The sequence below is a fragment of the Pipistrellus hanaki genome (genome assembly GCF_964339955.1).
Source record: "Pipistrellus hanaki genome assembly, chromosome: 6".
In the NCBI taxonomy this organism is placed as follows: domain Eukaryota; kingdom Metazoa; phylum Chordata; class Mammalia; order Chiroptera; family Vespertilionidae; genus Pipistrellus; species Pipistrellus hanaki.
The window spans coordinates 67,470,313-67,495,382 of NC_140508.1; the positions used below are offsets into that span (position 1 = coordinate 67,470,313).

Sequence of the window (25,070 nt, forward strand, 5' to 3'; positions counted from 1 at the left end):
TGCCTGCATTATCTCACTGCCTCTCCCCAACAACTCGGCAAGGCAATTGCAATTTATTCCCATTTCATACCGCTCAGAGAGGGTGCACAGCACTGGAATTCAGGGTCTATAGTGTGCCAAAGTCCAGTCTCAACCACTATATTTTCCCAGTTTGGGACCAGCTGAAGGGTGTGGCAGGGAAAAATTTATTGGATTGCTACTGCACACCAGGCATAGTCTGTGTAGTAGCATGTCTGTGGCAATAATTCAGCACGCTCTTTGCAAATGGATCCAATGAGCAGAGATTTTCGGCACCCACCCATGGAATGGCTGCGCACTGCCCATGAGGTAGGTGTGGCCTTGTTTGCAGATAAGAGGATTCAAGTGCAGACACACCACCAGCTTGCCAGCAGTTGGCTGGGAGGAGCAGGAGCAGGTCTGCCTTTGCATGCACTGCCTCCGTCCCACTCCTGGAAGACCCCAAGGCGGAGTGGGGTCTCCAGTGCAGCTGGCCCTCAGGCCAGCAGGGACCTGCCACCACCGTATTCTTCCTTCCTCCAGCCCCATGGAGCTCGTGCTAACCTGTTCAAACCCGTCCAGGGTTTCTGGGGCGTCTGCTTGGTTCCTTGGCAGCCGGCGAGGCACCCTGGGATGGGAAATCAGGCAGCCGCCCAGATATTATAAACAATTACTGCTAATTACCAGGCCTGCCAGTTCCCCATTGTCTGCTCACAATCTCACCAGGAACCCAGGAGCCGACAATGACGATGTTGGAGGAAACTTTCAATTTCAGGCTCTGCTTGGGAGGCTGGGCCCCTTCGGTGACTTGGAGTTTAAGCGGCACTGACTTTTTTCAGGCCTTTGGAGCCCCCAGCCCTTTCCTCAGATGGCCAGGAGGTTGGAGTGGAAAGAGAGAGACGGGTGTGGAGTGAGAGAGCCTGGGTCTCAGCTGTGGTGCTGTTAATGAGGGTCTTTGGGTTTGCAAGAATAACAGGTACTCATTTCTGTCCCCAGGTATTTACGTTATTTTTCCCGTACTTTCTCTCTGATGCTGTTGCATAATGGTTGAGCTAAGAGATTCAGGAGTCCAACTGCATGGATTCAAATGCCACTCGGCCTCTGTCTCGGTTTGGCCTTCTCTTGATGCAGCGGGAACAGGTGCTCCGCTCTGGGGCACGGAGGGTCTCACAGCTTCACGTCACAGGATACCTGGCAGCCATTGCTGCAAAGCATTGCGCCCTTTGCTCAGCCCCACCCAGTAAGGACTGTCACAGTCCTCTCTGCTTTCAGATTTGCAGATCGCCAGCCCAGCTCGGGGACCCAGGCCTTCCTCAAAGACCCTCCCGCTTCCCTGGCCCTCCCCTCCCACCCTGACCTTGCTCTCCCAGGCTGGGCTTTTTGTCTGCTTGTTTGTTTGGATGCAGGGCAGCCTAGCTTTGCACCTATCCTTCTAAGTCTGTTTCTTTTTAGATTTGTAGCTCACAAGCCAGGAATCTGACTGTCTTGTTTCCTGGCTACAGCCTGGATGGGGAAAGGGTATCAGTAGGAAATCATGATAATTATGCCCAGTCATTTTGACTCAGTGGTTAAGCATTGACCAAGAAACTAAGAGGTCACTGGTTCAATTCCCAGTCAGGGCATATGCCCGGGTTGTGGGCTTGATCTACAGTAAGGGGCTTGCGGGAGGCAGTCTATCGATGTTTCCATCTCTCCATTTTCCTTCCTCTCTCTAAAAATCAGTAAAGCATATATACATATGTAAATATATGAAAATGAGAAGCACACAGGATAAAAATGTGAAATTATTATCCTACAGCAACTCTGCCGATAACTTAAGTAAAAACCGGATGTATTAGAATGATGCTAGGGTAGCTCACGTGGTTGAGGAAGAGCTGAGCAGCCAGGACTAGGTTGCTAGTAGTTTGAGGCCCTTTGCGAGAATAGGCCATTCACACGGCTCAGACCTAGGAGATGGGAATTTTATTACTCCCCTTTCAGAGAAAATTAACGAAAATAGGCTTAAGCAAAGGACATTATTATAATTGTTGTTGTTATTACTATTGATTTGTGTAACTTAAAAAAAAAAAAAAAAGTAGCTTTTGCTTCAGGCAGGCAGAACTTGATCTGGGAGCTCACGCAGTGCCACCAGTTTGATGACTCTAGGTGGCAGCAAGAGAGCTGCCCGAGGCTCCAGTCCCATTCAGGATGGGAAAAGAGCTACTCACTCCCTACAGTTCAAAGAAACTTCCCAACCAGGTTCCTATGGCCGAATTGGCCACACAGCTGCCTTTGAGCCAGTCACTGACCCAGGGAAGGATCGGTCAGGATGAGCTCACACCAGCCTCTGGAGCCAGGTCTGCTCCACTCCGGGGGAATCAATACCATGGGGAGGGGCTCCCCAAAGGAGATTTGAGATCTTGTTCCCAAAGGAACAGGATGAACTTTGGGCAGCAGCAATGAATGCAGACCTCCAAGGTCCAGCCCATGGATCTCAAACTGTCAGGTGCGAATGACTCTTCTGGGATCCTGTTAAAAGGCAGGTTCTGATTCAGCAGCTGGGTGTGGAGAGGGGCCCAGTTCTGTTTCTAATGAGCTCTCAGGTGATGCTGGTCCCTGGACCACACCGAGTATCATGGCCTTAAACCATAGGAGCCAGGCACCGACAAGCACCATCTCCTGACATGCCTACAACCCCCTCAAGAGGCAGGTATCACCTTACCCATCTCCTAAAGGTGGAACCTAAGGCTGGGCGAGGAGAGATAAGGAGACGGTACAGGAGAACTTAGGGCTGCGGAGATGGAAGGGAGGGAGAGGCAGGGCATGTGCCTGCCTGAGACAGGGCGATGGATGTGGACAGAATCATCATGGCATGAGGGACATTCCAGAGTTGACTACCTGAGTCATCTGAGTCCTTGGTTGGCCCCTGGGAACAACTGTTTTTATCTCATCCTGTCTTCTTACAGCCTTAACTACGGGGGCGTCTGCCTGGCATCGGATGCACAGTTCAGTGACTTCCTGGGCAGCATGGGGCCAGCGCAGTTTGTGGGCCGCCAGACCCTGGCCACCACACCGATGGGTAAGTGCCCCAAGATCTATTCCTAAGTGGGGGGGGGTCCCCATGGGAAGGCTTGCGTCACCCCTTCTTCCCCTCTGTGTTGACTGCATTTGCTGGAGCCTGGGCATGTGGGGTGGGAGTTATGTGGGGCTGGGACCAGAGGAAGGGATTTAACCCTAAGCAGACAGGAAGGTCTGAGTCCTCGATTGAAGCCATTTCCCAGTCTCATCTGTTGAGGCCTCTTGCAGGGGACGTGGAGATTGGATTGCAGGAGCGGAACGGTCAGCTGGAAGTGGACATCATCCAGGCGCGGGGACTGACGGCCAAGCCAGGCTCCAAGACACTGCCAGGTGTGGTGTGCCCTCCCCGCTGCAAGGTGGGGTGGAGGTTGGGGAGCACATCTGGAGGGATATATAAGTCTAGAGGAGAGAATATTGAGCCCCACTGTGCAGGACTCCTTTGTCTCAACTCTAGTGACTCACAAAGAACTGGTGACTCAGGGTTTGTTCTGGGAACTCAGTTGAGATTGTCAGCTGACCTTCTCGGCTGACCTTGTCAGCACCCCTTGCTGACCAAGGTAAGGATTGGTCAGGATGAGCTCACACCAGCCTCTGGAGCCAGGTCTCCCCTGCTTATGATTATACCCCGGTGCCTAGTAGGGTGCTTGGCACACAGTGGGAGATCCAAAAACATTTGTTCAGTGAATAGGTAGCGATGAATGTAGAAGCCAGGGAAGGAGAGGGTGAGTCAGTGACAGAGAAAGAAAACAGGTGAGTCCAGAGTGAGCAAGGGAAGGTGGGGGACCACCTGCAGGGGTGGAACAGGCCCCACCAGCCCTGGCTGCACCCTACCACCCACACCTACCACCTGGCTTGGTCCTATTGTCTCCTCCCACAGCCCCAAGGGGGCACTCTGATCCCCGTTGGTGGTAGGCAGCCTCCCCGTGCTGTGCCTGTGCCCACCATTGGAGGCCCACACTGCAACTCACCCTGCTGCCCCCTGTTCCCAGCGGCCTATATCAAGGCCTACCTGCTGGAGAATGGCGTCTGCGTTGCCAAGAAGAAGACCAAAGTCGCTCGCAAGTCATTGGACCCGCTGTATAACCAGGTGCTGCTGTTCCCTGAGGGTCCCCAGGGCAAAGTCCTGCAGGTGAGGGGCGTGCGTGCGTGCGTGCGTGTGCGTGTGCGTGTGCGTGTGTGTGTGTGTGTGTGTGTGTGTGTGTGTGTATGCACAGTACTAGAGGGAGAGGAAGGTGCCCCTGGGGAGGGCCTCCCCTGGAGGAGGTAGAGTGCTGTGGTTGATCAGAGCTCCACAACTTGCTGTGCAACTTTGAACAAGTTTCTTTGAGCCTCAGGTTCTTCATCTGTAAAATGGGGACATTAGTAATACCTACTGATAATAGTGACAGTAACAGTAAGATGTGTGCTTTGTGTAAGAAAAGTATTTGCAAGTTTGGTCTATGGTAAGTCCTCTACAAATGGCTCCCATCATCATAATCATTATATATCATCATCATCAGCCTCTGGAAGCCAGAGTTTGGCCTGCAGCACAGTGATAATAAACCGGGAGCCTTTTGAGTATCCCAACATGTGTTTGGCCCTCTGGCCACAAGGAGAATCCTAGTGGTGACTGAGACCTGGAGCAAGAAACAGCTGCCCATTGTGGGTACCGGCCGGGCCCAGGTGAGAGGCCTACAGGGGCCTGTCCTCTTGGTGCTGTCTTTTGGGCATATGTGGCTTGGACCTAATTTCTTGCTCCTCACCTGGGCAGGCAAAGACAATGAGGCTGGGGCCAAGGTGTTACAGTTGCCAAGACAGTGGGACTCTTGCTAAACTGAGAAGCCCAGGTCCTGTCTGTGACAGTTTTTTTCAACCTGTGGGTTGAGGTCCATCAGTGAATTGTGAACTCAATTTAGCTGGTCTCAGCAGTTTTGTGTTGTGTTTTTCAATGAAATGGATAGGAGAGAAAACATTTCTCACTTATAGCAAGGTAAGTCTTTCGTGGGACACTCCTTTCAGCTGTGAAGCCCATGTGTGGATGGCTAAGGATGATCCCTGTCAAAAATGTTTGCCAAGCCTTGGTTGGTGAAGCTCAGTGTTAGAGCATCAGCCCTAGCACTGAAGGGTCGCAGGTTGGGTTTCTGGTCAAGGGCAGGTCAGGGGCACAAACCTAGGTTGCAGGTTTGATTCCCAGCCTGGGTTGGGAGACATGGCACAAAGTCTGCAAAAAACCCTTCAAATACAATTTAAAACAAGCAGAAAGTCATCCAGATACTATGCACGTGCCTGCCACTTTTTAAAACTTGGTTTCACAAAGAGGATTCTGGGGCTTTGGAAACAGAGGGCCCATGGGGGAAGCAGGGAGGGAAGTCAGGATGTAGGGTCAGCCCTCGGCTTGGACCCCAAGATGGGGCCTGTGGAGCATGGAATGGGACAGAGAGGGCGAGACTGGAGGCAGAAAGCCATCTGGGCGAACAGCGATTGAAGTATGGAGTCAGGATGATAGGGTCGAACTTGAGTGATTTTAAGGTTGAGCAGTTGTAAGGTGGTTGAATCCACAGGACTCAGAGGAGAATTGGGCATAAGGGTTCCCCCAGGGTCTGTTTGTGGACCTGTGAGTGGACTGGATGATGGGAGCCCTGTGTCTCTTGCCCCACAGGTGATCGTGTGGGGGAACTACGGACGGATGGAGCGGAAGCAGTTCATGGGTGTGGCCCGCGTGCTGCTGGAGGAGCTGGACTTGACCACCCTGGCCGTGGGCTGGTACAAGCTCTTCCCCACCTCCTCCATGGTGGACCCGGCCACGGGGCCCCTGCTCCGGCAGGCATCCCAGCTGTCCCTCGAGAGCACCGTGGGGCCCTGCAGCGAGCAGTCTTAGTGCCAGGCACGGGGAGGGGCTCCCTGAGATGGCCTGGAGACCACCCCGCCCCGCCTGGGACCCCAGGCCCAGGGGCATCTTGGACAGAGGAGGACGGGGTTCTCCCCACGGTGGGGAAGCAGAATAGGGAGACCTACCCCCCTTGGGACCCTCCTCACCCCTCTTTGCCTCCTATCCCCTGAGACCTTTCCTTTCCCAGTGGGATTGGCTGCACTTGTGACTTGGCCGGTTCTTGACCTGGTGGTTGTGGCTGCGATCTGAAGAAGGGAAAGACTGAGGCGGCAGAGCAGACCACTCTTCCTGCCCCAGACACGGTCTGACGGCTCCCCTCTCTGCGTCCTCCTCGGAAGCTCGCTCCCCGGAGCCAAGTCCAGAACCCAGCAGCCATCTCCGTGGTGCCAACTACCAGCAAGTGTCTTTCCTGCGGCACCGGGTTCAGGCAGCTACACCTGCCCCAGAGCTGACGGGGCAGCTTTGCAAGGATCCGGAGCCAGCTCCGAGGGGCTCCGGCCTCCCTCCGCCTGCCCGCGGAAGAAGCTTCGCCGCAGCCTGTCCAAGTCCATCTGTCTGTCCCCTCCTGCCTGCCTCTCTTCCAGCGGAATTGGGGTCCAGCAGGGACCGAAGGAAAGGAGGTGCCCGGGCCCCTGGGTGCCGGGCTCTGTGCGATGGAAACAGGTCGCTGTGGAAACTGTGGGTCGGGAAGGAACGTTGTCATCTGGGTGTTAGTGGAGGAGCTGTGGGGCCTTCGCTTCTGAGCACCCCGAGCCCCGAGGGCTCGCTGTCACAGCGTCGTGGGGTGTTGGATCGGAGAGGGAATCTAGGGGAAGCTGGGGTTGGGATTGGTGGTGCCAAGGCGAGGGGTCTCCCCCATAGGAGCACCCCTTCTTGTTGGACGAGGTCAAAAGTCACCTTGCCTATCCCTTTGCCTCCAGGCTCGGGGCCTGGAGAGGCCACAGATCCCCCCCATTTTAGTCTTTTTAAATAAACCGTGTGTACAAGGGCAGAACCCACTGCCCTGGCCTCAGTTTCCTTGGCTCAAGGAGAGACAGAGAGGAGGTTGGAGTCAAAGAACCGTGAGATTCCTTCTCGAGCAGGGCCCGGCCCAGCCCTCCCTGGGGCCCACGGAAGCCCTTCTGCATGCTGGGGAGGACTCGGGCCGCCCCTCTTTCTAGAAGCACATTTCTGCCACCTCCCCTGGGAGGCACCCAGCAGTCCACCGCCCCTCATGACCCAGTCCCTGCTGTGTAGGGCGTAGTCCAGGGTAGCTGGGTAGTTAGCGTTCTAAGCCCTGGGGCCTGACCTTAGCTCGCACGTAGTTCTCCCAGAGTCCCGGAGCGGGGTGGAGGGGAGACACACGTACATTCCAGGAGGCCACGGTCTCCTTGCTGGCCTGGGCCTTGGGCTCAGGAGGCCAGCCCTCCTCCCCCTGCCTCCCCCTCCCTCCCCCTGTAGGATTGTAGCTGGAGCTGCCCACTATACTCAGACATTCTGATTTATTATCCTTTGGTACTGATTTTATTTATGAAGCATTGCTGAGGATGTGGGCCTTGGTGGAGGGAGCCTGGACGCTATTAGGAGGGGTGGTTTTCCTCTGAGGACGCCCGGCTGTGTCCAGTCCCACCTTGTCCCTGGTTCCACTGTAGGCTACTGACCAGGTGATCCTTCCACCTGGAATTCCTTAGCCCACCTCCACCCCCACTTCTCCTCCCCCCTCTCCTCCCCGGCCTGCTTGAGCCCTGGGCATCCTTTAAAGTCTGGTTGGGCGCAGTTGCCTCCATGGAGCCCTCACACTGCATTGGGAAGGGGTGATGAAAAGGCCCCTTCACCCAGGAGGCCTTCAGAGCTCCCGGGGTTTGTGGGGGTGGAACCCCAAGACTTGGTCAGGAGGCAGCTGGGCTCTGGATGGACTCGCATCTTGAGGCCCAGAAGCAGCCCCTCACTGTGTGTGTTTTAACCAGTGTGATTTCTCTGTTTATTACTTGCCATTTGGAATTTTTTGAGCCAGGAGAGCACCTTCTCTCTCTGCGGCTGTCACTGTCACGCCCCGGTTGTACAGGGGTAGTTTTCAAAGGCGGGGCGGAGCCTGCTGTCCCAGCCGGAGGGGGAGGCGGCTTGGTGCTCCCCAGCCTGAGCCCACCCTCTGGTGTCTGCGCAGCATGCATGAAGAGGGAGAGAGCTCCAAAGCAATAACAACATCCTGGGGCTGCCCCCAAGGGCCCCCTCACTGATTTTCTTGTTTGTTCTGTGAAATCTCAGCTCACCTCCTGGAGGGGTGGGGTGGGTGGGGGCTGGAGCCCTTTTTCTTTGTGTCATCGTTGTGAGTACATTCCCCCTTCCAAGGGGCTCTGACCCTCCATTTAGCGTGGGAACCACCGCGTCCTCACCTGGGGATAGGGGTTTGGGGTGGGGGTGACTGTGCTCATTATAATCTCCAAGCGCATCCTGTCCCCAACTCCCCCATTTGGACAGGATCAGAGAGGGCAGTGTTGGGGGGAGTCGGGTGGGGAGGAGCTGGGTCTCTGGGGGAACCGAGTTTATTTCCAATCTCTGGTCCAAAGGTCACATGCAGCGGTGGCGTGGGAGTTAGTCTCCTCCAGAATCTGCTTTCCATACGAAAGGGCAAGGGGCTCTGGGACCATCAGTGAAGCCATTTCCATTTTACAGACGGGAGAGCGAGGCCCGGGCAGCAATGCACCTGTGAGCTCAGTGCAGGATGAGGGGGGCCAGCATTTCTCATCACCTTTCCGCCTCCCCTCTCAATGGAGCCTCCCAGGGGCCTTGAGAAGATGTGAGGGCCAATGGTGGACACCTGAGAGGGAGGAACCAGGCCCAGGATCAGGAAGTGGCTTGCCCAAGACTCCTCAGTAAATCAGAACAGGGTTCCTTCCGTTGTGCTTCCTCCCTTCACGGGACAGGAGACCCTTGCTCCAGGGCATGTCTGCTGAGGGAGGTAGCTGTGGCCTGTAAGCCCTGGGTCATCCACTCCTGCTCGGTTCCATCTCTCTGGGCCTGGGTTTGCCTTAGATATCTAGCTTTCCTGAGGTCTGGCCCAGCTGGCTGAGGGTTTGGTCCAGGCCTTGGGGACTGGGCGGGGGCTCCGGCTGAGGGGCCATAACTGTAGGACTAACTCGAGGGAGGTAAGACGCTTCCTGGCGGGGGCTGCGGGGGTGAGATCCTCACACAACCTTCAGAGGTAATATCTGATCTTCCTGTTGTTTTGCTTTCAAAGTGCTTTTACCCTCAGAGGATCCCCTGGGCATCTCCTGGACCCTCAGAGGGTCCCTTAGCAGCCCCATTTTAAAGAGGGGGAAGCTGAGGCCCTGGAAGGGGACCATCCTGCTAGGGTCCCCCTGGGAGCTAGTGGCTGAGCACACACCAGAACTCAGTCCTCCCAGCCGCTCGAGCTTTCCCTGCGCCGGTAAGCACAGCAGTTTCGGGGGTGGCTGTGCACTCTGCAAGCTGATGAGCCAGGCAGGTCTTTAAACCAGGAGCTCCCGGGCACACTGCCGGTTCGGAACAGCACGTAGCCCCTTCCCCTTGGAGCACAGCTGTTGCGTCAGGCAAGGCCACCTGTGTTTATTTATTGAGCAGCAGCGTTGTGCCAGGCCCTGGGGACCGGGCCGCCCCCCGTCTCCCTGTGAGGACCCCCACAGCCCTCAGGGAGGGCCCCGTGTCTGTGTGGCAGCACCTCCGTGATGAGAAGCTTTCATGTCCATGAGCTCATCTGACCCACAAACCCCGTAGGGAGGCTGATCGTGTCCATTTCAATCATGGCTTCTGTGAGAGCAACATGGAGACCTGAACCCAGGGCCTCAGATGGCAGCTCTGGAGCCCTTTCGCTCTTCAGCTGCCTCCCGAGGAGGTGGCAGGAGGGCAGGCCCCGGGCTCCTCAGGCTGAGGCCTCTCCATCCGCCACCCTCCCCGTCATCCCCTCTCCTGGAGCGGGGCCGCCCGGGCCCCTGGGGAGGGAGGGTTTCCGGCCCCTGGGTTGGAGTGGGTCACGTTGCATTGTGTTCACGACCATTGTAGCTCATGTTGACGATTAAAGTTTTTGGCTTTTCTAACTGGTCTTGCTCTGCTTTGTGTGGAAGCCGTTCTGCCTGGGAAGCTCAGGGCAGGGGCTGGGTGCTGCAGGATGTCCGCATGTCCCACCACGGCCTTTTGTGAGGCCCCCCTTGATCCTGAACCAGGGATACATAGGAGGGAGCAGAATTCTAGGTGAGCCCCGTCATTTTACAGATGAGATCTGACAGAGGACCGGAGAGGGGATGGGATTTACCAAAGTCACATTGGGGGGAGGGGGGCTAGCAAACCCAGATCTCTCAACTCCCAGACAAGAGTTGCTCTCACAGCAGTCTGTCGCGTCCAGGCGGCCTCAGTGACGTGGTGGGTGCCAGCAAGGCCCCCTCATCCCAAAGTGGGACTGGCCCAGGACCGATATCCGCTGGGGTGGGGAGAACGCGCTTCAGGCCCACCTGGGCCAGTTCCTCTCTGCATGCTGAGCAAGATCGTTTAGACGGCAGCTATTTGCCCGCTGGCCCACGCTGGGCGGCAGACGGGTCCGTTCCCATCAGCCCATGTCCTTCCCGGTGTCTCATGGTGTGAGCAGCTGGCCTCACAGGCGGGACTCCAGTCTCCAAAGCCGTGCATTTTCCCTGCAACACGAAACCCTGCCTCTCCCGCAGCAGAACAGCTACCTGTGTCCACTCCAGAGGCTGGGTAGTGTGGCCACGCCTCCCTAAGACAGTTTGGACTGTAGGGGCTTGCACCTCCTGGGTGACGTTAGAATCGTAATTGTGCTTATTATGACACGACTTTAATATATTTTTGGAAATGAGAGAGGGGCTGGCCACAGAAGGGAACGCGAACCTGCTTGTGGCAGAAGATGGCATTGCAACCGAGGCCCCTCTCCCCTCCCCAGGCTCCGGGGAGAGTGGGGCACTGACAGGTTAACCCAAACCCTGGACCACACGGGGTAGGGCTGTCAGATGGACCTCCGCCGGGCAGGGAGCCTGCCCGCCCCGCCGCGGCCACCCAGAGCCCCAGGGCTCCCGGGTGGCGAGAAGCCCAGGTTGTCGCGGGCCCACATCTCCAGCTGGTGGACGCGGTAGGAGACGGAGGAGCCCCCGGGGCGCGCCGGGCTGCGGGTCAGGGCGGCACCGCGGCTCTCGGGCGCCCCCAGGCGGGGAGGGCTGGCGCGGCAAGCAGCGCGCTCGGGCGGGTCGGTGCTGGTGCTGGCCGCCAGGAAGCGCAGGACCACGAGGTTGAGGAAGGCGCCGATGACCGTGAGCCCCAGGAGGATGTAGAGGAAGCTGAAGGCCACGTAGGGCGGCTTCCTCTGCAGCGCCTCGTCGCTCTGCAGCGCCACGAAGTCGCCGAAGCCGATGGTGGTGAGCGTGATGAAGCAGTAGTAGTAGGCGTGGAAGAAGCTCCAGCCCTCGAAGTGCGCGAAGGCGGCGGCCCCGAGGGCCAGCGTGGCAGCGCACACCAGCAGCCCGGCCACCACCATGTTCTCCGTGGACACGCGCGGCCGCCGCAGGCCCAGGCAGCGCTTGGCCGCCAGCAGGAGGCGCCGCACCAGCGCGTTCAGCCGCTCGCCCAGGCTCTGGAAGGTGACCAGCGTCAGGGGGATGCCCAGGAGCGCGTAGAACATGCAGAAGACCTTGCCCGAGTCCGTGCCGGGGGCGGCGTGGCCGTACCCTGGAGGGAGAGTGGAGGGGGAGGTGGTGAGTACCCAGTGCCATCTGACAAGGCCGTATGTAACCCTCGGCCTCCCTTCCCCCAGAGCGGGCTGAGCAACTTGAAATGCTAGTTCTACCTGTCTAGGCCATTCTCTGCCTTCCAAACCTTGCACGTTTACCGTTATCATCCCAAACTGTAAACAACCCAAACGCCCCTTGATTGGAAAAACGGATACATAACCCGAAGTGCATCCATACAATGGAATTCTTCGGAGCGATGGAAAGGAACGGGCTGCGGTTATCTGCAGCAACAAAGGACGAACCTCACATGTATTAAGCGGAAGCCAAGCTCCAAAGGCACAAACTGTGTGATTCCAGTTAAATGTTACGCTGGCAGAAAACGGCTGAGACGGAGAGCCGATCTGTGGTGGCCAGTCATTGAGACGGAGAAGGAGGGGTGCACTGCGGAGGGCGGGCAGGACTTTGGAGGGGGGTGGAAATGTTCTGTCCCGAATGCGTCTGGCTGGACTTCATTTGTCACTGAAATGGTGGGTTTTACTGTATGTAAATTGTTTTTATTTTATTTTTTTTTAAAAGGCACACTCTTCCGTGGCTCCCAGGCTTCCGTGGCTACTCACCGGGTAAAGAACCAGTTCTCACATGGTGTCTGAGCTCCTTTGTGATCTGAATCCCCCTCACCTCTGCAGACCCCCCCTGTTGCTTCCCCAGCCAGCATGTCCCCCACCACATGCCTCTTCTCCTCTCTCCGCTCCCACCACCACCACCACCACCACCTCCATCACCACCACCACCAATGCCCTATCTGCCCTGCCCCAGTCCACTCTCCTTCCCAGATCTGCTCCAAGCCCCTTCTCCCTAAACACCTCCTTCGTCTGGTGGAGTGATCCTCCACTCAGTCCCCTCAACTGGTGTAGGGCACCTGGAGATAAGCTAAGGGGTCAACGAAAATGTAATCATTAACAATAACGATCAAACCAAACTGAAGGGGGTCTGAGACAGAGGGGCCTCTCTGGGAATCAGAGGCCAGGAAGGCTGTTTCCAGCTGTTTGGGGCTATGCCCGGGTTTTGGCAGAGAGGGACATGAATAAAGAGAGCTAACCATGCGGGTACTTTACATGGGTTATCATTTAACCCTTCTGGACTGTATGAGATGACACGGTCCCCATCGCACAGAGAAGGAAATAGGATGAGAGGGATGGAGCTGCCCAGAGACCACAAGGCCTGAGCTCTTCACCCCTGTCCTCATTGCTTCTCTCCTGTCCTTGCAGTGCTCATGCTCCTGGGTCCCGGCTGTCTGCAAGGCGGCCTTATGCAGCCCGCACCACTCAGCGCCCCCGAAGGGCCAAAAAGGCAAAACTCCTGCTTCCCCTTGTAGTCCCTTCCCCAGGCTCCCAGATGCATGGGGGGCAGGAGGGATAGAGGGGCAGGGAGGGAGGAGAACAACCAGGAGAGGAGGCCAAACACAGCTGGGAGGCCCCCAAAGAATGCGTGGGAAAGCAGAAGAGGTGTATGGGGTCCCACACCACCCCCAGCACAGTGATGGCAGGGCTGGGTGGGGAGGAGCACGAGGGGGTGTCCTTAGGCTGAGCCAAGATAGAGAAGCAGGGATGCCCATGTTGACAGGAGGGGTCATAAGGGCTGAATGGGAGTTGGGCCCACAGTTGGCAAACAATGAATTGTCATTATTACTAATTAACAGTGCCCACTTAGCCTCGGGCACTGTGCCAAGCATTTTACCTGCTTGACCTCATTTAAGCCTGGCAACCCCCCCAGTGAGCTAGGAACAACTGCATTGTTTCCTTTGGAGTTGAGGAAACCAGGGCTCAGAGAAGCAGGACGGCAATAGACGTGAGACTATGTCATTGCAGAACTCGGGTTTTAACGCCGCTGCCACCCCCACAAGCTCACATCCGCTTGCAAGAGCGTCACAGAGACTTTTCCTCCACGGCCTGGGCTTCCAGGGGGGCACCTGCACATCCACAGCCGGGGCCCAGGAGCGCTGGCACCCAGCGAGGAGCCCTGCAGAGCCTGCTTCTCTCCTTCCCTGCTTCCCCAGGCTTAGGCTCCACAGGTACCAGCCAGGCGGTGGTCATGGCAACGGCTGGCGGTCCAGATGCTGCGCAGAAAGTGCTCTGGATCTCCGAGGGTGAGGTCCAAAGCTGTGTTCATCAGTCATCCCTCTAACCTGTATTTATTGAGTGTCTACTATGTGCCAGACTCTGGCCCTGCTGCAGTGACTGAAACAGACAAGGGTCCCCAGTCTTAGGAAGTAACAGAACAACAGCTATAACACAGAAATCCATCTCTATTTTTAGTGCTTTCTGTGTGCCAGGCCCCCTGCTGAAACTTTCTGCACATATTCTTTCCCGGGTGATAATGCTCTCACCACGGCTTGAGAGAGTGCTGACTAGCACCCCTACTCCAAAGAGGAGACAAGTGAGGCTCAGAGAGGCCACCCAACTTGTCTCAGGCCACACAGCCAGCGCGGTGCAGCCGAGGAGGCAACTTCAGGCGCTTGGGCTCCCAGGTCCCACTTGGTCTGCCTCCCAGTCCCCGGAGCATTTTCTGGGCATTCCTGCGCGCCAGCCTCTTGGCAAATTGGCCCCACTGACTCCTCCCAGCCCAGCCTGCTGGAATGACAGCCCTCCCGGCACCGGGAGGCAAGTGCGGCTCCGGGGAGCCGCCGAAATGACTCCTCGTCCAAAGCCACCCCCTGGGCAGGGGCAGAGGCGGGGTGCAAACCCAGGGACCGCAGGCGGCTTGGGATGGGGGCTCCGGAGCGCTCACCGATGGTGGTGATGACCGTGATGGCGAAGTAGAAGGAGCCCGCGAACTTCCACTGGCGGCCGGCGCGGTGCGGCTCGGCCTGCAGCGCCAGGCGCTCCAGCTCGCGGTAGTCCTCGGCCGAGAAGCCGTACTTCCTCCGGAGCTCGCTGCGCTTCTGGGCCAGCAGCCGCTGGCGGCCGCTCTCCGCCTCCGACTCTAGCGCGTCGAAGACGGCGGCGCCCACCAGCAGGTAGGACAGGATGCACAGGACCAGCGCGGCGGTGCGCACGCTCTGCTGCTCCATGGCAGCCCCGCGCCGCGCCGCGCCAGCCGCGTCCGGCCCGGGGCCATGCGCCCCGACGGTGCCCGCTCCGCACCGGCCGGCGCCCGGACCCGCGCTGCAGGAGCTCCGGCTGCGCGTGGCTGGAGTGGGGCACCCAGAGGCGGGGCCTCCGGGCGCGTGTGTTGGAGCGGGGGCGTGGGGGGGGGCGGCGCGAGATAGCAGGGAGGGCCGCCCCAACTACGGCTGCCCAGCCCCTGCCACACATCTGCCTTTATTTACCCGCTGGCGCCCTGGGGCTAATGTGTCTGCAAACAGTGGCATCTGGAGCCAAGCGCCCAAAGCCTGGGTCTGCGAAAGAAGGGGGCGGGGGGGGGGGGGGGCGGGTGGCCTTCCAGGAGGGTGACTGCCGAGCATCCAGGCAGCAAGTGCAGGACCTTTAGGAAGTGAAGCTGGAGCCTGGAGAATGAGGGCGCTGTGGGGGGAGGTACGGAGGGGGGGAGCCGAAGGACAACAGAAAGGCAACTTCACACAGGCCCTTATATGGATTTATTCTCCAGGACAATCGGAAACGCTATAAACAGGAAAACAAATACAGCAATGATCTGATGGACATTTTTAAAAAGGGCTTTCCTGACTGCCATGAGGAAAAGGGGAGATGACTGAGTGGAGACCTGTAGTCCCAATGTGTGCTGAGGGTGGCTGGACCAGGGGAGCAGCACTGGAGATGGGGAGAAGCTGATGGGCCTGAGACAGGTTAGGGAGGTGGAACTGGGCACACAGGGCTGGCCATATTTCCCAGCCTCACTCCACTTCGAAGCTGTAGCCAATGGAATGTGGGCAGACGTGACCTGGGCCATAAAGGCCCATAAAAGCCTTTCCCACGCCAGGCTTCACTTCTCTTTCCCACCCGCAGGCTGAATGCAGTCTTCAGAGGACAGAGCCACAGGGTGGAAGGAGCCTGGGTGCTGGAATGACAGATTGCAAAGCCCTCTCCCATCGGGAGCACCTGTTTTGAACTTCTGTTGTATTAAGGCCCAGCGTTATGGGGTCAGTCTGGTACCGCAGCCAGTGTTGCCCTCGTGCATGGAGCGGCGGGACCTGCTGATAGCTCGGTGTGGAGGGCGAAGGGGCACTAACAGATGGCCCCTGGGTGTTTGACCTGAACAGCAGGGTGCTTGAGAAGCTTCCCATGGACGTCACTCCCTCCCCAAGAAATCCACTCCGGGCCCCCAGCACCAAGACGACACTCATTTCAGAGCAGGGGTGGGTCTTTGGAGAGTCTGGGCAGAGCACCCGGCAGTCTCTCCTGCGGCTGTCCAAGCTCCTGTGTCCCCTGGTCCCGGCCACAGCCTTGGCGTGTGCCACCCGCTCCCCACCCTGCTCCAGCCTCTCTCTCCCAAGCCCCCCCGCACTAAATGTTCAACTCCTGGCACAGTTTTGCTCTGCTTGGAATTGTCCTCTCCCCATCCACTCAACAGCCAGCCTTTATTGAATGCCTGCCAGGGGCCAGACACAGATGGAAGCACTTTACAAGGATTAATGCCCTTAATTATCGCGGTCTGGTTGTGCTGTAGGTGCAGCCGGCTCACGCCCTATCCATCCTCCTGCTCTCAGTTTACTTGATCATCTCTCTTCCTAACTCCTCCCCAGCAGCCTCTGCCTCCTGCCATCTTGTGTCCCTCACATTGCATTGTGATTCCTGCATCCCATACTGCGTTCCCTCTGAAGACAGGTATCTTTTTTTTTTTTTTTTTTAATATATTTTATTGATTTTTGTACAGAGTGAAAGGGAGAGAGATAGAGAGTTCGAAACATCAATGAGAGAGAGTCATCGATCAGCTGCCTCTTGCACACCCCCTATTGGGGATATGCCCGCAACCAAGGTACATGCCCTTGACCAGAATCGAACCCGGGGCCCTCAGTCCCCAAGCCGACGCTCTATCCATTGAGCCAAACCGGTCCCGGCTGAAGACAGGTATCTTGTTCACCGCTGTGTCCCCAGCACCCGGATCTGGCACAGAAAACACACCAGTGACCTGTGGGAAAAGGAGCAGTCACAGCGTGTAGAGGCTAAGAGTGTGGACGGTACACCTCAACTGCCTGGGTTCATATCCCACTTCTGTTGTTTACCAGCTGTTTGAAATCAATGCCTCAGTTTCCCTACCAGTAAAATGGGGTTTAAAAGTTCCTATCTCTTTAGGTGCTATAGCCAGCAGAATATTGGCCTCCCAGAGATGCTCATGTCCAATCCTTGGTACTGTGAATATACTAGGTTACATCGCAAAGGGAATTAGGGTTGCAAATGGAATTAAGGTTGCTAAACAGCTGATCTTGAGCTGGGAGATGACCCTAGGTCAGGGGTCGGCAAACTCATTAGTCAACAGAGGCAAATATCAACAGTACAGCGACTGAAATTTCTTTTGAGAGCCAAAAACTGACTTCTGCGCATGGCCACGAAGTTTCAATCACACTGTACGTGCGTGCCCGCACGTGGTATTTTGTGGAAGAGCCACACTCAAGGGGCCAAGGAGCCGCAGGTGGCTCGCGAGCCGCAGTTTGCCAACCACTGCCCTAGATTATCTGTGTGGACACAATGTAATCAATCGCAAGGGTCCTTGTAACTGGAAGATGGAAGCAGAAGTGGGAGAACCAGAGAGATGCGAGATGAGAAGGACTCTGCCTCACGATGCTGGCTTTGAAGATTGATGGAGGGGCCACAGGCCAAGGAGAATAGGCAACTTCTAGAACCTGGAAAAGGCAAGAAAACGGACCCCTCCCTAGAGCCTCCAGAACGGCCTGCAGTCCTAGTCGATTGTAGCCCAATCCCACCTGTGTAGCCCTCCACACCACAGAAGTGGAAGATAATACACGTGTGTGTTGTTTAAGCTGCTAAGTTTGTGGTAATTTGTCATGGTAGCAACAGGGAACAACTGCGGTGGCTGTGAGGATGGAATGAGCCGGTAGATGTGGTGCTCTGAGGGCTGTGTCCGGCCTGAAGACCTGTCTAGAAGGGTCAGCCACCATCACCGTTATCACAACTGAGCACTGGCCTGGACCCGTAGGACACGGCCCCCAGAGCCGCCCCTGCAATGTTCTCCAGCAGAATCAGGCCCGGTGCCTGCAGGGGGAGCCTTGCACCCCGTTACCCCCTGAAGTTGGAGTGCAGCCCAGTGGCCTAGAAGCCGGGTGCTGGCACTGCTACCTCGGCCTTATTTTTAGCAATGGCATCAGCAAATTTGATTTTCTGATTCCTTTCCAGATTTCAGAGGAACAGAAACCCGGGCTACGGTCCCAAGACTGGGGTGGTTAGGGCACCGGGGACCTACGGCACAAGAAGGGCCTGAGCAGAGCTTGCTGGGTCAGGTGGGGGTGGGGAAGGCTTGTTCTTAGGATCAGGCTTACACCCAGGATAGTTATTGAGGTCGGGGTCATGAACACACCGCTGGAGGCAACGAGACCTGGGTTCAATTCCAGCTCTTTCACTTTCTAGGAAGGTGTCTGTGGATAGAACACTTGTGATTTTCTGTGCCTTGGTTTTCCCATCTGAGAAATGGGGCGATAATGACGCCTGCTTCATAGGACCTTGTCGAAGCTAATATAGAATATAGTTTGTCACATTCCCTGTGCCTGGTAGCGGGTAGCCACTTTTCCCCACCCCCATTTACAACGGTCTGACTACAGATGTCAAGAATTCATTTCCAGCCCTGGCTGTTTTGGCCCAGTGGATAGCATCAGCCTGTAGATTGAAGGATCCTGGGTTAGATTCCAGTCAAGGTTGCAGACATGATCCCTGGCCCGGGTTGCATGCAGGAAGTAACCAATCAATGTGTCTCTCTCACATCAATGTTTCTCTCTGTGTGTCTTTCACCTTCCCTTCTACTCTCTCTTAAAAAAGGAGGAGGAGGAGGAGGAAGAAGAAGAAGAAGAAGAAGAAGAAGAAGAAGAAGAAGCAGCAGCAGCCAAAACCGGTTTGGCTCAATGGATAGAGTGTCGGCTTGGGGACTAAAAGGTCCCGGGTTCGATTCCGGTCAAGGGCATGTACCTTGGTTGCGGGCATATCCCTAGTAGGGGGTGTGCAAGAGGCAGCTGATCAATGACTCTCATCGATGTTTCTAACTCTCTATCTCTCTCCCTTCCTCTCTGTACAAAAATCAATAAAATATATTTAAAAAGAAGAAGAAGAAGAAGAAGAAGAAGAAGGAGGAGGAGGAGGAGGAGGAGGAGGAGGAGGAGGAGGAGGAATTCATTTCCATAGCAGGGGCCTAGCTAAAACTGGTGAACTCTTGTCCTTGCTCGGCACACTCACAGACATGCTGATGGAGCCCTTACTTCCCAGAGCAGGAAGCAGAGGCACAGAGAAGAGGCCCCACTTGCAAGACCTCAGAGCCAGGCGGTGGCCCAGCCAGGACTTGAACTCAGGGAGGGCTGTCTGGCCACCACAGTCCTGATCCTTCCCATGCCCAGCCCCATCAGGCCAGGTACCACTGGCTTTATCCCCTTCCTGTCGCCTCTCTGGGCCTCACTTTCCTCGTCTCTAAGATGGGACTGAGGGGTGCTGGCTGGTTGTCCCCCCACGATTGTGAGGACCTCGTGACACGCAGCTGAGAGGTGCTTTGTCAGATGTGCGGCTGGGGATGGGTGCTATTGGGGTCGCGGGGGAGCTGTCTGGGCCCGCCAGGCAGGTGACTCTGCCCTGTGCTTGGCATTTTCCGTGTGGCGGCTCTATTTTAAGCCAGAGGAGGCTGGAGTTTGTGTGTGTGTGTTACTCAGCTTGGAAAACTATCAGCTGTGCAAGCACCAAAAACAGCAACACCCGAAGGCGCCCCTGCAGCTCCCTCCCCTCCCTTCCCCCCTCCCTCCTTTGGGAACCTGAGAAGGAGGCCCAGTGATTTTCCGCCTTGTTCCTGCCGGAGGCACACCCGCCGCCTCCCAAGAGGCCCGGGATCGTCTTCCTCGGTGGCTCAAGGTTGTCTGCTTGGAGGGCAAGGAGGCAGGTGACCCCAGTCCCCATCGGGCCCTGGCACTGAAAGCCCTTTACATCCCCTGTGACTCTGGATCCTTCTGAGAGCCGTGTGAGCCCGGCAAGCGTGGCCAGCCAGCCAGGGAGAGGAGTGGGCTCAGAGACAGCACTGCCATCTAGGATCTAGGACGGCAAACGTAGGGCAGTGGCGAGGAGAGGACGGGAGTGTCCGGTGAGTCAGACCCCAGTTCTGTCTCACTTTCTGAGTCCCGGGTTCCTCATCTGTGACACGGGGTAAAAATACCTGCACAGTGGTGTCCCTGCGGGGACTGAATGAAGGTGAGAAGGAGCGCTCAGCGCGGAGTGGGTGTCAGTAAATGTTAGGACACCGCCCCCGCCCAATGTATGCCTTTTCCTTTTCCACTAATTTCCCAGGCTTACTGGAATCTTTTTCTTTTTTAAAACTGATTGTAGAGAGAGGAAGGGAGCAAGGGAAGAAGAAGGAGGAGGAAGAAAAGGAGAAGGAGGAAGAGGAGAAGGAGAAGGAGAAGGAGAAGGAGAAGGAGAAGGAGAAGGAGAAGGAGAAGGAGGAGGAAAAAGAGGAGGAGGAGGAGGAAAAAGAGAAGGAGGAGAAGGAGAAGGAGGAGGAGAAGGAGAAAGAGAAGGAGAAGGAGGAGGAGGAGGAGGAGGAGGAGGAGGAGGAGGAGGAGGAGGAGGAGGAAAAAGAGGAGGAGGAGGAGGAAAAAGAGAAGGAGGAGAAGGAGAAGGAGGAGGAGAAGGAGAAAGAGAAGAAGGAGAAGGAGGAGAGAGTAAAGAAACATCCATCAGCTGCTTCCCACATGCACCCACACCGGGGATGGAACCTGCCACCTTTTGGTGCACAGGATGCTGCTGCAACCAGCTGAGCCACACCAGCCAGAGCTTATGGAATCTTAAAGCATTGGTTTTTAAAGTTTGAATATAGTTCAATCATTTTCCCAAAGGCTAGAGGGAAAATTATAGCTTTCCCCGATAAGGTCTCTCTCTTGTTTCTCTCCTAAAATAATGTGTTTTTTAAAACAAATTTTGTTATTGATTTCAGAGAGGAAGGGAGAAGGAGAGAAACATCAATGATGAGAGAGACAACATCAATCATTGATCAACTGCCGTCCGCATGGGTCAAGCCCACAGCCCAGGCATGTGCGCTGACTGGAAATCAAACAGTGTCTTCCTGGTTCGTAGGTCAATGCTCAACCACTGAACCATGCGAGCTGGGCATGAGTGGGTTATTTTGACCTCGGGGGACAATAGGTACCAGCTCCTCCGAGATGGCAGCGGTGGCCTTTCGGCAGCCTGAGTATCACTTAGGGGCGTGGCTTGCAAGAAATTAACAGATACCTTGTGCTAACTTAAATAATGTCATTGGTAGGATAGGGGGTCTCCCAGAATCTCCCAGGCACTGGGAGGCAAACCATGTGGTTTGGGGCGCCCAGAGATGGAACCCCGATCACTCCAGGGAAGCACCGTAGCCGTGCTCAGTGTGAGGGGCACCAGTGCTTCCAGGACGATGAGGATAGTATTTGGGGGACAAATGACAACTGTCTGAGGACCACCCTGCCTCTGGCTGCTGGGGACGAGCCAGGGACGCTCAGGAAATTCCCGACGTGAGTTAGTTGGAACCCTGGGAGTTTGTTCTTCTGCCTCCCACGGTTAATGGAGACAGGGAGGCCTTTTCTCTGGTTAATAATTTAAAAACCGAAGCGATACGAGCATGGGGGTGGTTAGTAAACCATTCTCTTTACTTTTATGTATGGCTTAGCATTGCACCCCCATTTTTCCCCCCCTGCTGCTCCTTTGGTCTGAGTGGGAGGGAGACTCCGAGGTTGGAGTGAATTTGAAGGACATTCACTGGGCAGCTCCTGTGATCCGAGCAGGGAGCTAGGTGCTCAGCAGGCATCACTGGATGTGACCCTCTCGGCCCAAGGCACTTTTAATTCATATCACAGAGGAGGAAGCCAAGGCTCGGCAGGGTGTGGAGGTTGTCTGGAAGCCACTCAGAGGGAGGGAGCTGTCCTGTCCTGCGGCCAAGTTCTTGCTCCTAAAGCCACACGCCCTGTCTTCCCCCACCACCACCCCCGCACCCCGAGCTCAGCAGTGGCCTGCACATGGCAATCCATGCTCAGCCACTGCTGGCAGAGCCTGTCCCGTTCTCCAGGCAAATTCTGCCTTGGACTCCAGAGATGTCTGAATATCTTGATGCAGGGGGTACGGTTTGCATTTCTGGAGACAACACGGATGCAAAGGGTCAAGTCAGAGGGGGGGGTGGTGCCTGGGACCCCCAGAAAGGTCTGTGCTAATGTCAGTGTAGCACAGAGCTGGGCTGGCTGATATGGTAGCTACTAGCCATTCATGGCCATTTATATTTAAATTAATTTGAGTAAAATTAAGTTTTAAAATGCAGGTATCCAGTCATATGAGACACATTTCAAGTGCTCATGTGTTAGGGGCAGCTATAGGACAGCTCCATCGTCATGGAAAGATCAACTGGACATTTCTGGCATCAAGAGGAGACTTTGTACCCCAGCCGGATGGCTCAGTTGGTTGGAGCATCATCTCTTACACCAAAAAGGTCAGGTTTGATTCCCAGTCAGGGCACATTCCTAGCCAGGGTTGTGGGCTCTATCCCCAGGAGGGGGTATATAGAGGGTGTGCTGGAGGCAGCCGATGGATGATTCTCTCTCATCACTGATGTTTCTCTTCCTCTCTGAAATCAATAAAATATATGTTTTAAAAAGAGTGCACTTTGGCTGGTTTTGAATTGTGGTTCCACCTCTTCCCTGCTACTATCCGGGACCTCAGTTTATTCGCCTATACACATATGTCAAACACAAGGCCCACGGGCCAAATCCAGCCCGCCAGGCCTTGCAATGTGGCCCGCACCGCGCTGTCATCACTGCACTCCGCTGTCAGTTTATGACATTGTCAGTTTATGACTGTTCAGTAAACCATTCGGCCCGTGATTTAGGCTGGATTTAGATTTTGGCCCCTTCTCTGATTGAGTTCGACACCCCTGATCATCACTGATGATCCCACAGAAGGGCACCTGTCTATTGTAACTGGACCAGGGATTAATCAGTTAACAAAAGAAGCAGGAGGTCATTGTGAATGACACACCTCAAACGTTTGCCCCTCTGTTTTTTGAGTTTAATATATATATATATATATATATATATATATATATATATACTTTATTGATTTTTTACAGAAAGGAAGGGAAAGGGATAGAGAGTTAGAAACATCAATGAGAGAGAAACATCGGTCAGCTGCCTCCCATACACCCCCCACTGGGATGTGCCCGCAACCCAGGTACATGCCTTTGATGGAATCAAACCTGGGACCTTCCAGTCCGCAAGCTGATGCTCTATCCACTGAGCCAAACGGGTTAGGGCTGCCCCTCTGTTCTTTGAGTGAAGGGTTGATTGGCTTTTCACCTTCTCCCAACATAAACTACACCCAGAATCCATCTCCTGACTTCCAGTTTGGGTTTATTTTAAGTGGAATAAGGATTGTGTAGCAACTTGAGAGCAGAGTCCCCCTAGATTCTCAAGGTAATTTTTTCCAGGTCTTCTGGAGTTGTTTATTTCATGGCTAACTGGATGGTATTTTATTATTATTATTATTATTATTATTATTATTAGCAATTCATCTTTATTTAGTTTCCACAAAAACAAATCTCTTCCTTTTTGCACTCAGATTTCATCAGCTTATAGGATATCTAATAAAATTACCTTAGTATAATAACAGGTGTGGCTGGTACAATCTAGTTTGCGAAGAAACCCAACAGATTCTTGGCAAATTTATCTTAGCTTGGGCTGCTGTAACAGAACACCACACTGGTGGCTTCAATGACAACATCCATTTCTCACAGTCCTGGAGGCTGGAGGTCAGAGATCGAGGTGCCAGCATGGTCGGGTTCTTGGTGAAAGCCCTCGTCCTGGGTTACAGACAGCCGGCTTCTCCTTTGCACCTCACGTGGTGGAGAACAAGAGGAAGCAAGCTCTGTCATATCTCATCCTATAAAGGCACTAATCTCACTTATAAGGGCTCCACCCTCATGTCTGAACCACCTCCCCAAAGCCCCACCCCCTGTACCATCACCTTGGGGTTCGGGTTTTAACATATCCATATAGAAGGGGTACAGACTTCCAGCTTTCAGTCCACGACACCCTTCAGTGGGAGGATGACGAACGAGGGCAGGAACTGAGTTGCTCGGGTGAGCATTTCATATGGCTGGGGCAGAAGTGGTGGATTCAGACAGAATGGGGAGCACCGGTTACCCTGGTGAATTAATGAAACTCATTGGTAAAGAAAGCTTTTCTGTCACACTCTCAAAGACTGTAATGTGGAGTTATCTCTGGAAGATGCCTGTCCAGTCAGACTACATTTCCCAGCCCCCTTTGCGTCCTAGTAGGACTCGTCTCCACCAATGAAAAGTGAGTGGGCGTGGTCACTGTCTCTTCCAGGTGGAGCCTTTAAGCAGGTGAGTTTCTCTCTACCCTCTGCAATCTACTAGACCAGTGTTTCCCAACCTTCTCTCATGATGAGAATCACCTGGTGGAGTTGTTAAAACACAGATTCCTGAATCCCAACTAAGAAGTGCTAAACTAGAATTTTTGAGAACATATAGGTAAAATTGCATACCTAACTTAGTGCTCTGTATATAACATCTGTCTTAGAGCACTAGTTAAGTATACAATTTTACCTATATGTTCCCAAAAATTCTAGTTTAGCACTTCTTAGTTGGGATTCAGGAATCTGTGTTTTAACAACTCCACCAAGTGATTCTCATCATGAGAAAAGGTTGGGAAACACTGTACTAGACAATTGCTCTGAGGCCGAGAGGATGGTGGAGCTGTGACATGTCATCACCTGGCTCACTGCATGAAGGAATGCCACCCTCCAACCAGCAACACCCGCCTTGGAATAGTATGTGAGTAAGAAATACATTTCTACTGTGTCAAGTCACTGAATTTGGGGGCTTGTTATAGCATCTCCCATTGGCCTAATTAATAACCACAGCTAATAGGGCTGTTGTGAGGATTAAGTTAAGATGGCACGCATTAGCATATTCATAAATGGGACTTATTCTTTGTTTCATATTTTCAGTTAAAGCCCCAAAGCAAGGACATGAGGTACTGAGTACCCCAATATTTGGGAAAGCCACAGACACCCCTCCTTAGGGACATCACACCTCCTTAGGGGACCCTACACCACCCTCTCAGCCTCCGCAACCAGAAGACTAGAATTTGGAATGATCTTCTAGGTCAGGGAGAAGTGATATACCTTTTCTGCTGTCTTGGAGGAAGGAAAAGGGAACTCCCCTGTTCTGACAGGTTCCACTAGTAGAGAGTTGGGGTTCCTGCCCCCAAGTGGTGAGTGCTAGCAGATTCTCAGCTCAGACACCTCAGT

At 54.9% G+C, this 25,070-nt stretch overlaps 3 protein-coding genes across 3 annotated transcripts in view; 2 read left to right on the plus strand and 1 right to left on the minus strand.

Annotated features, from left to right (window-relative positions):
• Positions 1-9,975, plus strand: part of RIMS4 (regulating synaptic membrane exocytosis 4) — a 49,181-nt gene extending 39,206 nt beyond the window's left edge. The window contains exons 3-6 of the mRNA XM_084888750.1: positions 2,943-3,055; positions 3,283-3,384; positions 4,044-4,183; positions 5,693-9,975. Of these exons, the coding sequence (XP_084744876.1) occupies positions 2,943-3,055; positions 3,283-3,384; positions 4,044-4,183; positions 5,693-5,911 (574 nt within the window). The 3' untranslated portion in view covers positions 5,912-9,975. The remainder of the gene's footprint in view (positions 1-2,942; positions 3,056-3,282; positions 3,385-4,043; positions 4,184-5,692) is intronic.
• Positions 9,468-14,834, minus strand: KCNK15 (potassium two pore domain channel subfamily K member 15). The gene is made up of 2 exons (XM_084888763.1): positions 14,401-14,834; positions 9,468-11,611 (listed from the first exon to the last, which is right to left on the minus strand). Exons 1-2 carry the CDS (start codon positions 14,681-14,683, stop codon positions 10,896-10,898), a joined length of 999 nt encoding a protein of 332 aa, XP_084744889.1. The 5' UTR covers positions 14,684-14,834; the 3' UTR covers positions 9,468-10,895.
• The window catches only part of ADA (adenosine deaminase), a 96,223-nt gene continuing 85,763 nt past the window's right edge, over positions 14,611-25,070 (plus strand). Inside the window, exon 1 of the mRNA XM_084888741.1 lies at positions 14,611-14,629. The gene's annotated coding sequence lies outside the window, so the exon portion shown is untranslated. The remainder of the gene's footprint in view (positions 14,630-25,070) is intronic.

Excerpts from the sequence above, each read along its gene's own strand:
- KCNK15 (XM_084888763.1), bottom strand. The coding sequence starts at position 14,683 with ATGGAGCAGCAGAGCGTGCGCACCGCCGCGCTGGTCCTGTGCATCCTG. Across the intron at positions 11,612-14,400 it reads CACGGTCATCACCACCATCG|GGTACGGCCACGCCGCCCCC; the intron begins GTGAGCGCTCCG and ends CTCTCCCTCCAG.